Source organism: Gopherus evgoodei, chromosome 7 (genome assembly GCF_007399415.2).
Source record: "Gopherus evgoodei ecotype Sinaloan lineage chromosome 7, rGopEvg1_v1.p, whole genome shotgun sequence".
NCBI lineage: Eukaryota > Metazoa > Chordata > Testudines > Testudinidae > Gopherus > Gopherus evgoodei.
Genome location: NC_044328.1, coordinates 99,621,163 through 99,636,818, shown reverse-complemented (window position 1 = coordinate 99,636,818; position 15,656 = coordinate 99,621,163). Strand labels below are relative to the sequence as shown.

At 45.9% G+C, this 15,656-nt stretch overlaps 1 protein-coding gene across 3 annotated transcripts in view; it reads right to left on the bottom strand.

The window, feature by feature from the left end:
* RTN3 (reticulon 3) overlaps positions 1–12,391 on the bottom strand; it is a 38,001-nt gene extending 25,610 nt beyond the window's left edge. Inside the window, exon 1 of one of the 3 annotated variants that reach the window (XM_030568442.1) lies at positions 12,055–12,391. In XM_030568442.1, the coding sequence (XP_030424302.1) occupies positions 12,055–12,184 (130 nt within the window). In that variant the 5' untranslated portion in view covers positions 12,185–12,391. The remainder of the gene's footprint in view (positions 1–12,054) is intronic. The other 2 variants (XM_030568443.1, XM_030568444.1) reach the window with 2 other exon arrangements.
* Between the last annotated feature and the right edge of the window lie 3,265 nt (positions 12,392–15,656).

The window sequence follows — 15,656 nt, the reverse complement described above, 5'->3', positions numbered from 1 at the left end:
AGGGACTTCACCAATTCCCTGGTGAACACAGATCCAAACCCCTTGGATCTTAAAACAAGGAAAAATCAATCAGGTTCTTGAAAAGAAAGCTTTTAATTAAAGAAAGAAAAAGGTAAAAATTATCTCTGTAAAATCAGGATGGAAAATGCTTTACAGGGTAATCAGATTCTTACAGACCAGAGGGGCCCCCCCAAGCCTTACGTTCAAAGTTACAGCAAACAGAGGTAAAATCCTTCCAGCAAAAAGAAACATTTACAAGTTGAGAAAACAAAAATAAGACTAACACGCTTTGCCTGGCTAGTTACTTACAAGTTTGAAACAAGAGAGACTGATTTAGAAAGATCTGGAGAGCCTGGAGTGAAGTCCCATCGCTCTCAGTCCCGAGAGTGAACAACAACCAAAAAAAAAATGAGCACAAAGACTTCCCTCCACCAAGATTTGAAAGTATCTTGTCCCCCTATTGGTCCTCTAGTCAGGTGTCAGAGCTTCTTAACCCTTTACAGGTAAAAGAGACATTAACCCTTAACTATCTGTTTATGACACTTGTTATGATCAGCTTCCTGTGTGACCTCAAGCAAAGGCCACTGCCTCAGTTTCGCACCTCTAAAGCTTTAATACTGAGGTCCAATAACAAGGCAGTAGCACAGAAGAGAATAGAACTCTGGAGTCCTTACTCCCAGTCTCTTGCTTGAAGCACTAGACCATGTTCCCTCTGTCTTTTTTTTTTTTTGTTTGCTCAGAACCAGTTTCTCTAACTCTTCAGCTATCTGCAGATGACTCATTTACCTTCCGCTATAATCCTGTGGAAACAGAAGGCCAGCAGGTTCTGGAACTTCAGGAACAAAGTTTCAAACTTTTTGCCAATAATTCCACCGAGTCTACACCATGGGAAGAGAGTCTACCAGTCTAACCTGACAGCCGTCTCATTTTCCCCACACAAAAGCCTGCTTCTTAACAGCAGATTTTAACATAAGAACTATTTATCTCCGCTTTGCATAAACAAAAGTGGCTGTTTATAGTTGTTAATCAGTGATGATTGGGATGAGAAGTCTGCACAGGGTCTCCTAATGACAAAAGCATATTGAATGGCTTCAGACTGCATTCTTCAGTCCTAGGTCTGTGTAGCTGAACAGAGATCCAGTGGAGGAATTATGAAGAGTCTTTCACCTCAAACCCCGTGCCAGCATTCATTATGCTTTTCAAACCTAGATGCTCTATCAATGAGGCTATTTAATGTCTTTAACAATAGGAATAGCTTCAAGTAAACATTTATTTTGATTTCTCAGACTTCGTAAGAAGCTTGCAAAGAGTTCTCGGAAACCAACTGCAAGCCTGACATTTTTAGTGGTTTGAAACTCAGCTCGTTTTACGACAGACCCTGCATCTCAGACCAAAAAAACAGTATGGCCAATAGCTATAGGATTTTGTAGTTTCAAAGGACTGCAAGTATTTTTTGCCTGGCTGTATCATCTCTCATAATGCCAGAAAGCATCCCAAAACAAAAGATATACCTTAGTACATTGATTTCTGAACAAGCCCTTTACTAAGGCCTAGGATTTTCAAAAGTCACTAGCAATTGTGGACATCTCAGTTTTTGGTTAACCAGTTTGCCACAATTTAAAGTGGCCTCATTCAGTAAATGAGGAGCACCTGCCCTCTTCAGATCAAGATGCTTTATGGTATCTTAAGGTGGGCACCCAAGAAAAGTTGAGTCATTCAAAACCACTGGTTACCTGTGAAAAGTGTTGGTTTAGTGCTTCTTCTGCTTATTTCCTTGTTGCACTCTCCTGCCCTTTTACATCAGGAGTAACCAACAGGTTTTAACAAGATGCTCCAGTGAATTAAGGCTTCCTCTGCTCCACTAGAAAGCCTGGAGCTGCAGTGTCTCAGTGTTTTTGGTCTGAGTGAAGGCTTTAGGTGCTTGCCTAACAACTATTAAATGCTGTCTAGGAAGATAACGCTCAACTCAACGACATCTGCTCCCCTCTAACGATGGGCCAGAGAATGGTTTGTGCTGGGGTCAAAGCTTCTCATTTAGGAGCTGTGATTGGGTGAAGAAGAGCATGTGAGAGCTCTTCAGCAGGACACCTGTGAAGACAGTCTAGCCAAATGAATTAAATTTCGAGGCCATATGGGCAGGCTACCGGCATGGTGATAAATCTGGTTTAGAGAGCACATAATGCTGAGAGCTACACTCACATTCAGGCAGATTAAGTGACCCACGGACTATGAGTTCTATGGGTATTATGAGAGGCCTGTAGACTTAGACCCAGTGCTTTAACACTGGAGATACAGTAGTATTCTTAGAATACACTAAGAAATATCTAACAGGTGGAGCATAGCAAATTAACCACGATTGGTATGGTTATACTGAGACTTGGCAGGACCTAGTAAAATAAAGCACTCTCGTGCGCCACAAGACCCAAGCTCTCTCCGTGTTTCTCAGCACTTGTGGTAGGACATCAGAACACACCACTCCCTATGTGACTCAATTCTCTCATCTATAGTACTTAAAACAGCTTATTGTGAAATGCTTTCAGATTCTTAGCTATAAGGTACTGAGTGCTAAGCATTACTGTCGGTACAGTTCCGGGTCCCCATTGGCCAGATGCTGCCTTTTATCTAACAAATCCATTATATTTTAGCTATACAAGTGTTTATTGTATAAATATAGTACAGCACAATATAAATAAGCAGCATGATCATTATTTACCTAGTCAAAAATGGTGCTGTTTTCCATCAAGAACTTGCGATCTGTATGTCATCTTTCCGCCTCTCTAAACCAAAGTCAAAGATCTTATTTTCTGGTTTGAAATACAATTTGATTTCTTATTAGCTCTGGCATTACTTTATTGCTCTGCGTGTAATATTACTACATTTCTCCCCCATCAAGCCGGTAATTTTTAAGTGGACGCTGAAAAGCCTGTGATCTTAACTGCTACAAAACCAAACCAATTCTTCTGGATTCTGCAAGCAGAGGGGCAACTTATCTATTAGATAAAGCCATTTCGGCTAGCTGAGAAGGAAAGGACTTCTGATTCATAACATGCAGCTTTGAAATGTCACATCAGATGGGTTTTCTTATTTAAAAGAAAGTTACATACTGGAGTTTCAGAACTTCATTCGTCAGACACACAGCCACTGGTATTTTACGTGTTTTGAGATTCAATTTTTCATTAGAAATTAGTGCTGGTTTCACAGCCCGGAGATATATGTCCTCCATATTTATCATACAGCATAGATAACAGCAGTGCATGCTTATCCAGCACCATCCAACCCTTTTCAAAAAGACTATCCTAGCACTGATCTGCCAGCTGAGACAAGGAGACCATCTGCAGAGATTGAAGAGAGCAGATGTACCCGTCTGGGAATTTTCAACGTTCGCCTTTGTTAACTAGTAAAGAATGTCTTAGCTAGTACTCCCTTGAAATAATCAAGGATCAGGGAGCTGCCAGTTATGGTGGTAACCAATTCACCAGCATACCAGCACTCACCCCATCAGTACAGACAGGGAGTTGTAATTCTGCCTGGCATTTTTTTGCTGCTGAATAAAATGTCCACCCAACACAAGAAGGCAGGCTGGCAACTTTGCCTTTCTGTGCTATGAGAGAGAAATTAGGATGTCCTACAAAAGAGGAGAATAGCAGAGACGCTTGCTGACAGCCTTGTCACTAACCTCACATTTGTGAGGCATTTGATTAAATAAAGTTATTGTTAAACTTGATCTGAGCTATGTTAGAAGTTCAATTTCAGGTCACAGAATGGTTATTTGTTACAACTGCATCTGCATCAGTGTGTCCAAACAGATACTGTAATAATGGATAAAAATATTCCAAATTAAGCATATTATTTTTATGAAGAGCTACAAAATCATGCAATAGTAATAACTATTGATGAGAGGGGACAGCTACAAACTGGACACTAATTCCACATATTGATGTTCCCCAATGTTCAAACCCCAAGCAAGAAGTGGAAGAGGAATATGAACAGCAGCTTCACCTCTGAAGCCTTCCACTTAGTTGCAGTCAAACACACGCCCCACTAGTTATTTAAAATAAAGCTTTCTGGGGCTATGGCCTGGTCCACACTACACAGTTAAATCAATTTAAACAGCGTTAAATCGATTTAACTCTGTACCCGTCCACACTACAAGGCACTTCAAGTCGATTTTAAGGGCTCTTAAAATCGATTTCTGTACTCCTCCCCAACGAGAGGAGTAACCCTAAAATCGATATTACTATATCGATTTAGGGTTAGTGTGGACGGAAATCGAAGTTATTGGTCTCATTCCTTTAATGTAGCTATCCAGAGTGCACCGCTCTGGAAATCGATGGTAGCCTAGGACCATGGACGCACACCACCGAATTAATGTGCCCTAGTGTGGACGCATAAAATCGATTTTATAATATCGGTTTTATAAAACCGGTTTTAGTAATTTCGATTTTATGCTGTAGTGTAGACGTAGCCTCAGAGAAGCTTTCAAGGATACAGAATGCTTGTTACTCACTCAAGAGACTAGCTTCTGAATCTCATCTAAAGGGCTCTTTAACATAAGGCTAACCCTTAAGAAACTACTCCACCATCCTCATACAAATACAGATACGGTTGAATAGACTTTTCAGGCACCTCTTATGCCTTTTTTTTTTACTTTATGTTTCTATCAAATCAAGTGGAGATTTCTACTCCAACTGCCTATGTAACGTCCAGTCACGGATGTAGCAATGTTATCAACCTTAACTAGCTCTCGGAATCAACCAATAAAGAAGGGGGTCTCCTGGCCTGCAGTTTCCTCCACCACTATTTCTTTGTGCCCACCTATTTGTATAAAGCCTTGAAATCAGGTTTTATCAGTGAATTTGTAGTGTTTGATAGCCACAGACTGTGTGGTATAAGCTTCAAAAATACTATGCTTGTTAGACCAAAAGGTTTTACAACCTTAACCATGGAGCCTTCATCACTTTTGTTGTAAGCCGTCCCTGTGATTTTCCATTAATTAAGGGCTTGCTTTTGTTGCTAGAAAAATGCAGATCTCCCAGAGTCAACAGCAGTTGTGAAAGAGTGGCTACAGAATGCAGCATTAAGTACCAGTGCTTGGATGAAGTGTTTTGATGCCTTTGTCTTTACCACATGGTGTATGGTAGTGGTAGAGTTTTCTTACAGCAGCACTGCCATAACTAAGGGCTTGTCTACATCAGAAAGTTGCAGCGCTGGTGAGGGAGTTACAGCGCTGCAACTTTGAGAGTGTCCACATCTGCAGGGCATCACCAGCGCTGCAACTCCCTCTTTGCAGCGCTGGCCGTACTCCCGTTTTGTCTCGGGTGTAGAGGATCCAGCGCTGGTGATCCAGCGCTGGTAATGCAATGTAGACACTCACCAGCGCTTTTCTTGACCTCCGTGGAAGGAGGAAGCCTCTGGTAATCAAGCTGGTTTCCTTTCCCGGTTTGCCCTCTCGGTCCCGGAGCCAGCCAGCAAACCGCAGGGAAGGAGACCTGCTTGCTCGGGGTTCCGGGACCGAGAGAGCAAACCGGGAACGCCGCGGTTTGCTCTCTCGGTCCCGGAGCCAGCCAGCAAACCGCGGGGAAGGAGACCTGCTTGCTCGGGGTTCCGGGACCGAGAGAGCAAACCGGGAAAGGAAACCAGCTTCGCCGCGGTTTGCTCTCTCGGTCCCGGAACCCCGAGCAAGCAGGTCTCCTTCCCTGCGGTTTGCTGGCTGGCTCCGGGACCGAGAGAGCAAACCGCGGCGTTCCCGGTTTGCTCTCTCGGTCCCGGAACCCCGAGCAAGCAGGTCTCCTTCCCTGCGGTTTGCTGGCTGGCTCCGGGACCGAGAGAGCAAACCGCGGCGAAGCTGGTTTCCTTTCCCGGTTTGCTCTCGCGTTCCCGGAGCCAGCCAGCAAACCGCGGGGAAGGAGACCTGCTTGCTCGGGGTTCCGGGACCGAGAGAGCAAACCGGGAAAGGAAACCAGCTTCGCCGCGGTTTGCTCTCTCGGTCCCGGAACCCCGAGCAAGCAGGTCTCCTTCCCCGTGGTTTGCTGGCTGGCTCCGGGACCGAGAGAGCAAACCGCGGCGTTCCCGGTTTGCTCTCTCGGTCCCGGAACCCCGAGCAAGCAGGTCTCCTTCCCCGCGGTTTGCTGGCTGGCTCCGGGACCGAGAGAGCAAACCGCGGCGTTCCCGGTTTGCTCTCTCGGTCCCGGAACCCCGAGCAAGCAGGTCTCCTTCCCCGCGGTTTGCTGGCTGGCTCCGGGACCGAGAGAGCAAACCGCGGCGAAGCTGGTTTCCTTTCCCGGTTTGCTCTCTCGGTCCCGGAACCCCCCTTGAAGCCGCCCAACAGCGCTGCAGTGTGGCCACATCTAACACCACTTGCAGCGCTGGTTGCTGTAAGTGTGGCCACTCTGCAGCGCTGGCCCTATACAGCTGTACTAATACAGCTGTAACAACCAGCGCTGCAAAATTTTAGATGTAGACATGGCCTAAGGGTTTCAGTGTTTCTTATATCTGACCTCTCACGCACCTCCCAAAGGAGAATATTAAACAGGATTGACTTGTTTTGCCAACCAAAGTCAGAACAACCATTAGTGTCCTCCTTCTCCCTGACAAAGTTTTACGGACAGCCTGGATCATTATAACTGCCAATTTTGAGATCAGGGACTGGATGGGGCTCTCTTCAGATCCCCTTTCCACTACTTCAGGAACATCCAAAGGGGAGCACTAAGCAAAGCACTCCTGCCTATTCTCCCAAAAATCAGAAATTAAATCTAGACCAGGGATCGGCAACCTTTGGCATGCAGCTCGCCAGGGGAAGCACCATGGCGGGATGGGCTGGTTTGTTTACGTGTCACGTCCACAGGTTCGGCCGATCGCGGCTCCCACTGGCCACGGTTCACCATTCCAGGACAATGGGGGTGGCAGAACCTGAGGATGCAGCAGGTAAACAAACCGGCCTGGCCTGCCAGGGTACTTACCCTGGCAGGCTGTGTGCCAAAGGTTGCCAATTCCTGATCTAGACTTTCCGTACAGCAGCAATACTAACCACCATGCCACCTGGATTTAATGCCAAAGAATAAAGTTCAAGACTTCTGCCATCCTCTTCAATAAATGAAAAGTTCCTTCCATTCACAAATGCGGTAGTGAGTCTGTTCTTAAACAATCATGCGTGTTTTCATCCTCTCATTTCAGGTACTCTATTCACTTACCTTTCCATCTAGCTCATATCATTGGGATTTCCACTTCTTGAAGCCAACAAACTGGCTTAAGGACATTTACAAATTTTTCACATTACTTTGAGCAGACTGATCTCCAGCCCACACCATGAAAACATCCAGGAGTAAGGCCCAGATACTTTCTCCTTAAGAGGATCACACATCATTTTGATTTTTTTTTAGCTGCAAAACAGGACTATTTGTGGGACTGTCTGGTAACAGTGCAATCTCATATGGACAGCAGATGTGTTTTTCCCATTGGTTAGGAGAAAATGAAGGTTCAGGAGCAACACAATAAGCCTGCAGCCAGCCCTTACTGCTGCAAACTGCATTCAGTGGCACCACAAATGCTCCTTCTGTGTCCCTACATTGGCAATATTGCAATTACAATATCACTGTAGTGCAACATGTCTATTCACGACACTGCCAGGCTCCGAAACACTTCAGTGATGCAACAAGCAGTAAAGCCAACTACTAGTTATGTAGGTTTCTTTCCAAACAAAGCCCAGGACAGCACCTTGATGATACCAAACCAGCTGCAGGGCTGCTATGTATGATAATGAAAGCAAAAAAGGCCTGCCCCCCCTCTTCTGTCAACTCTTCCATAATGAAGTACAGTAACAGAGTGAAAAGTTGCTGAGAAGTCTATGGTTAATGTCTGCATATTTCTTAATCTCAGGATTGTTTCCCCACATTCTCCCTTAGCAAATCTGACCACTGGAGAAAATAAACTAATATTATTTGCAGTAAATATTCTGCAGCTCTACAGCACCTTTCAAGCAAGGATTCATTATGCTTTATGCATTAAGGCTCAAAACTGTCCCCTAAAAAAGATACAAAAATATCATGGGGGAAATTGAGACACAGCAAGGTGAATTGTCTTGTTAAAGTTACTCCGGGACAGAGCTCAGAACCAACTATTTCTATATCCAAGTCCCTGCGCTAGTGACAAGGCAAACCTTAATCTCTCCGCCTTCCAAGACTCAGAGAATTATAAAGCTGATTCCCCAATGGCAAAAAGTAAAGTATCTATAAACAGGGCCAATGATTTGCCTTAATTCGGTTATGATTTGTATTCCAGTGGTGAAGAGGTTCCAGATGAGCTTAGGGCCCCATGTATAGTGTAAAAAACAAACAAACAAACAAACAAAAAAAAACAAAAAAACACAACCCTTGCCCCAGAAAGCTTCATCTGGATTGACAAAATGTGAGAGAAAACTGAGGCATGAAATGGAAGGTACTTTGCTCAAAGTCAGAACAGGTCACTGGCAGAGCTGGGAATAAAGCCCAGGATTCCTGAGTCCCAGGTCAATGCCCTAATCATTAGGCTACATCACTTCTGTATAGCTCTCAACAGAAACCCCCTGTATATTAGGGTTTCTCTGGAACACTGAATGTTCTCTGGTATCTTCTTCAGGCTATGTGGGGAAAGATGGGGAGGGAAAGAAATGTGGACAAGGGTAACAATTTTCAGAGTGAACAATACTGCATCTTGAAATGAAATGCTGAACATGTGGGCAGGGTAGCCTGGTAATCATGCTGCATCATTTAAAATAGTGTATTAAAGTTATCTTACAGGCTGAATGACAGGGATAAGGAAAGGCCAGAAAGTACAAGGCATTTTGCTGGGTTATAGTGATAACTATAAGAGCACTTAAAAAAATTGCATTCAGTGTAAGACAACCCTGATGACATAAGATGCATGTGAGTGGTTTGTAACCAGTAATAAAATCTTAATTAACTTCTTTGCTATGATTTAAATCAGCAGAAGTCTATACATCTAAGGAATTACTGTATAATATTCATAGTGTTATTCTCTCTTACAAAGTAAGCATGCACAAAATCTGATTTTTCAGAAGTGCTAGGGACTAACAGCTCTCATTGACTCCAACTGGAATTACGACTGTGCAACATCAATGAAACTCAGGCACAAGTCATTATGCATAAATAATTCACTAAGCAAACAGATGGTTTTAAATCTACAGAAGTGTTGCTGTTTCAAATGAAGGAGATAGTCCACATTTTGGACTAACACCACACAAAGATTTTTTTTAAATGTTGTCTGCAGTGGGATTTTAAAAAAACGCAGTGCAAACAACATCTAGAACAAAAACAAGAATCCAGATAAGATATACAAATTACTATAATAAACATTTGGTTTTGTGAATGGAAAAAAAAAGCCAGATAGATTTAACCAACACTTTTTAAAATGCATCTGGTAGGCTACCTATGCTTTTAGTATAGATACATTAACAAGTATTGAATTAGCTTAATCCCCTGGGTACAGATGGGTAAACTGAACCGAAGAGAGGGCAAGTGATTTGCCCAAGGTCACAAAGCAAGTTACACCCAGGATAAGAACCCAAGATTTCTGACACCCAACCCATTCCATGTTCTAATCACTAGACCACACTGCCTCTCCAATAGCAGAAGACATGGATGTTGCATGCAAGTTGTACCAAAATGTGGCATATCATCCTGCATATGATTTCATCTGAGCTTAAGGGAGAGACTGTGCATATTTAATCTTCTTGGAGGACAGAGTCCACATCTGATTCTAGAAGTAACATGACTCTGAAGCCATTCTGCCTCCCGATTACAACTTGTCTGTTAAACCACAGTGCCAGTGGCCATCAAGATGGCTCAACATTTATAGAGCACTAGCTTATCTGGAGGATTTGAGGACAAAGATTCCTTAGCTATCCTAGGAAACAAACAATTGTGGTGAATCAGAGAATAAATAGCCCTCAAATACTGGGTGAAAGGGCTGCATTTCAGAGCAGACAGGGTGATGGATTAACCTATAACCATGAAATCAAAGCACTAAACTGCTGAGTAATAACCTCCCTTTGCACCCCAGTTCAGGCACCAAGTAAAACATCTCGGAGGAGGGGTGGAAAAGCAGCATGACGCAAGGTATCAGAAAGGCATACATTCAGACTTCAGCCCCGCAGCATGCGAGTATAAAACATGCTGCCTCATACTGCTTCACTTGCCCTTAACCCTACAAATCTGCCCTGTTCACAAGTAGGAAAGCCATTTCGACTCACTTGGCATTTCAATAGGGTGTTGGGGCTTTATGAGGAAAGGTGGAAACTGGTATACAGCTCATACGGTGAGATGAGCAGCGTGTACGGCCACCCTGGAAAACTAGCTTCTCCACCAAATGAAATGAATTCTATCTAGTGAGAAAAACATGCGAGGCTGGCATATTACCACACAGGAGACAGGGAATATAGTAAGCAAGTTAAAAAAGGAAGCCCCGTGCCATGAATTTTTAAAGCTAATCACTCATTTTTGCTCTGGATGTGTGCATCAAAAGATGAAATTGTGTCTATTATTGTTATGGCTGTTATAAGAGGCTCTGCTCCTTTAAGAGCTGTCACCTGCCCAGACCGCCTCCCCCCCCCCCTCCCCGCAAGGCATCTGCACTGCAGATCTTTGCAAGGGAAGCTAGCTTGCCAGTTCCCAACACCAAGCCTGACAGGGATACAAAGGGAACTAAAGCACAGCCTCCTCGTCCTATTTTGGACTCTCCCTAAATGAACGGGGGATTTAACCACATACTGCTTTGTTTGATATGCTCTCCTTACACCCTCACTCCATTTAATGAGCTGCAAAATGACAAAAGGGAGCATTCGCAATTACCACCCCCTCAAAAACAGAGATCACTGAAAGTTTCCACCAGTCCCCCACCCCTCTTCCACCTGCCCTGAGAAATGTCTGACTGAGAAAAGGATTTTCCTAGGAATTAATTTATCTTCCCACTGCCCATGTCTGGTATTAATGCAGGAGGATGCGGTGTGTATATACACATCTTGCATCATCTGCCACCCACACCTTGCGGAGGGGTGGTCCAGTGGGTATTTTGCCCTCTCCACCCTCCATGATTTTTAGACAATGCCTGCTGTTTTGGGGCACTCTAAAGGGAGAAATGTGTTGCTTTGCAGAAGTGTCCTTTAGAGACAAAGATGGTAAGAGTCATCCACAGTTTGGGAGGTTCAGTAAGATCTAGAGAGGGTGAACACCACCAAAGGCAAAGGGAATCTACCCTATCCCCTCCCTTAAGTTCAGACACTGCTCCCTGACCCAGTCCCTGCTCTGATACCGGAGGGGTCACTGTCAGAATGAAACTAGAAAGTGCAACACAGACATTCCGCAATCCCCACCTCCCCAATCTGAGTCCCCTGTCTCAACCCCCTGCCACCCACCCAAACTCACCCTGCCCTAAAAATCACACCCTTAACCATCCAAAATCCACACTCGCTACCCAGCCCTAATCCAGACCCCATCATAATTCTCCCCAAATGGTGAACCATGCCTTAACTCCCACTATCACCCCAATCCACCCACTTCCTACCCTAGACCCAGCCCCCTGAAAAACATCCATGCCCCTAAACTCAGTCCCTCGAGCTTCTCCCACCCTCAGTTCAAGCCCCACATGCCAAATTCCTGCCACCCTTGTACTTCAAAGTCCCTCACTAGCCCCCCCCAGACAATAATCCTCATCCCCTCCCCCAAATCCTACAGCTCTGAATCCCACGCCCCTCGCCTCGATCCATCCTCCTGCTTGAGGCCCCTTACCCCAACTCTCAGCCCACTGAGATCGCACCGCCCACTCACCCGCCAAACCCAAACGGCCCCCCAGCTCCTAATGCCAGAGCCCCTCCCCCCCGGCGGCTCCTGTCTCTCGCCACCCCCCCCGCGGGCTGTTCCCTCCTCAACGCCCCCGCCTGTCATCAGGCTGTTCCCCGCCGGCCGCTCGGGCTCTGCCCACCCAGCTACTTACCCGGCTGTTTCACCTCCCCCGTTACCCGGCTCTTCCCCCCATTCGCCGCCGCTCCCCCCCGGCTCTTACCGGCGCAGGACTGGGAGCTGGTCCCCTTACAGTCGCGGCCGCCCGCGGGGATCGGGGTGGCACCCGGCTCAGAGGGGCCCCCTCCGGCGGAGGAGGAGATATACGGCGACTGGGTGGCGGGGTCGGCCATCTCCGCGACAGCAACAGGAGCCTCAACAGACTACGCGTCCGTCCCTCACGGCGGGAAGATACGGACTGGACTGATGCCGCGCAACGGACCTCGGTCCTCCTAGGACGGAATGGGAGGGCTGCTCACTGCGCATGCACCATTGGGGAGGGCTGCGACGAAGGCGTACACTACGCAAGCGCTTGTAGCTGGAGGCCGGACGGTTAGGCACCGGGCATGCGCCGCTGGAACAGAGTGAGACTCGGAACGCGCAGGCGCCAACGGACGCGAGGTATTCACTGGGCGGGTTGCTGTGCCTCTTGAGTTTCAGGGTTGGAAGCTGCTCATTACGCTCGGGGCAAGGGCGGAGTGCCTCATCCTTCTACGCATGCGTAATAGATATCGCGGCCTGAGACAACATATGCGCTCTGGGCACCAGAAAACCAGACTAGGGCGGGTGACGCCCTACTGAGTCGAGGCAGGAGGGCGCGTGCAGCTCTGAATTGATTCTTTGGTTTGAGTTTAATGGGAAGGGAGAAATTTTCTTTCATTTATTTCCCTCCACTCTTTTTCCCATAAGTTCTGTCCATTCCCTCCTTTTGTCACTTTCATTTTCTCTATTTTCCCATTCCCTCTTTTCTCTTTCAATTTTCTTTTCACCTTCCCCTTCTCTCTCAACTAAAAAAAAAGCATTTAAATACATTTCCTTTCAAACAGTCCCTCCCCATAGCAATGGGGCTGGGACTTAACACCTCAATGAGATGCATAGGGTGGCTCCCCTATGAGTGATTGTCACAGGCAGACATGGCTTCCTGTTCTTGGAGCTATTGTCTCAGGCTCTCTGCAGATGCTGGCAGATGCCACAACATTAGTTACAACTGGATCATCCTTTCAAACTTTTCTCCACAACCACAGAAGCTAAGGAACTTCCTTTGTTTATAAATGGAAACTGAGCTTTTGATGCAATCATATGACTCCAGAAGCTGCCATCCAAAAGTGCCAACAGCCCTGCATGGCTGCACCAGCGCTGTGATCATTCCAGGACTGGAGGCCCCTACATTAGCTGTGAAGATTGCTTGCTTTGGATCCGGCTGGAGGAGCTATCTGTACTTCGCTGCTTATTGATCTGATTAAGATAACATGTTTTGTTTCCTTATCACAGTGATTTTACCTTTCCATTCTCTGGTTAAGGAACTGGATCACTGCCTGCTGCAAAGAACAGGCTATCAGTGCCCTTTAGGGCAAAGTGGGAGAGACTGCATTTCAGGTATTTGAATATGTGGCAGCCTTAACTTCATCCACTCTGTAATTTCTGGTGCCTCAGCAGAACCTAAACAGTTGCTGATGCATATTTGCTTTTAAACCTATTCCCATCAGGGCTGTTTCTCTTCCTGAGTGCCTACTGGAGGGAATCCTGGTTTCCACATAGAGAAATACCACATCATTTTGCTGCAGCATTACCTAAGAGGTAGGATCAGAGAAAGGAGTGGCTTCTAGTGTGTTTGTGAACAACCTGGAGCCAGAAATCGTGAGTTCTATCCCCAGCTCTAGGAAGGGAGTAGTGTCTAGTGGGCTAGAATAGGTGGAAACAGGGAATCATGACTCCTGGGTTCTATCCTGAGCTCTAGGAGAAGGATGTAATAAGACTTGTTGTAGGCTCCTCAATCAGCTGCTGCTTCTTGCACTGTGTTTAGGGAACAGCACTTAACACACTGGGTCATGGGGCCAGGATGGAGTGTGAGGGAAGAGTGCCCCCTACTGAATCACTCACCGTGCAGCACAGTGCCCAATAGTGCAGCACTGGGACACTGGAGTCAGCAATGACTCTGAAGGCTGAGTGAGCCCTGCTGGCAGCACAGATGCTACAAGTAAAATTGCTTGGGAACAAATATTTTCACCTGAGAAACTTTTAGACATTTTATAATAAACAAGTTAAAATCTTTAATTAAAAGCTGACAGCAAAATTGTTGTTTTTAAGGACATGAAAGTTTCATAAAAGTTGCACAAACATTTTCCATCCATTTCAAATTCACTGTCCTTTTGCAAACAGCATAATTGCTACCCTTTCCACCCAAACATGAGAAAAGATAGTCCAGCAGTGGGGACGTTAGCCTTCAGCTTCAGAGATCCATGTTCAGTTCCCCCATTCTGCCACAGACTTGCTGTGTGACCCTGGGGAAGTCACTTTGTGCCTCAGTTTCTCTATTTGTAAAATAGGAATAAATAGCCCTACCTTCCAGGGGGGTTGTCCATTATAGAATATGAGGTGCTGAAATACTATGGTGATGGGGGCCAGATGAATACCTTATATTATTATAATACCTAGCTTTTCTACAGCACTTTTCATCAGTAGATCTCAAAGTGTTTTACAAAGGTCAGTGTTGTTGTCCTCATTTTACAGATGGGGAAATTGAGGCATATAAAAGTTACTTGCTTGCCTTGCCCAAGATTACTCACCAAAGCAGAGGCAAAGCTGGGAACAGAACCCAGGCCTTCTGTTTCTTAGCTAGAGAGAGGCATTCAGAAATCATACACTGGGCCTTAAAAAAAAGCAGTTTGAGAATCAGATGTTCTGAATATAAGACAGGTTGCCTGCAATAGCGGGGGACTGGACTCGATGTCCCAGAAGTGCTTCCTTCCAGTTCTCTGTTCCCATGACAAGGCAGAACAGAGACATAATTTTCCTGTGCCATTGAGACATACGTTTAACCTACTGGTTTGGCATGTTTTATGCATCCCCTCTATGCTCAATCTGCAGGAAATGTGGCTCTTACAGCTCTCGGGTGTCTTACACCCCCTACTCTGGCTTTCCATAGAAGATCATAGCAAATTAAAGGTCTTGGGGCTTACTTCAAGGTGTTCCATAGCCAAGACCCAGGGCTTCTCAAGGTGCCTAAAGCGCCAAGACAAAGACTGTAGTTAACAACTTGGCCTTGTTAGCACAATGGAGCTCTCTGCAACAAGGGTAAAACTTGTCTGTACAGGGGCTGGAGCTTTCTCAGGGGCTGGTACCAGGCTGTGGAATGGACTCCCCCAGGAACTAAGGGCCATTCCAAACCTCCCCACCTTCTGCTCCAAGTGCTGGGCTCATTTCTTTGACCTTCCTTTCTCTAACATAAACATGTATACACAAGGAGGTCTCACACATTGTATGTACAGTCAGATGGGTTCATTGCACACACCAGGGCTCCTTGCATCCCTCCCTTCTCCCCCCAAGATGCCTGTGTGCAGCTCTCCCATTCCTCCCTATTTTAGGAAATCCTTGTAACCTGTCCATCATCTCCCTCATGCCAGGGGCTCTCTGTCCCCACATTCCACCCACCCACTATACCAGCATCTCCCATTCATGTCAGGGACTCCGTGTGGCCCAAATTACTCACATGCCGGGGATTCTGTGTCTCCTCCATTCTTCCCGTCCTGCATACTAGTGTCCCTCATTCTTCCTGCTATGCCAAGGGCTTTGTGTGGCCCCCATGCCTACATGCAAAGGGCTGGC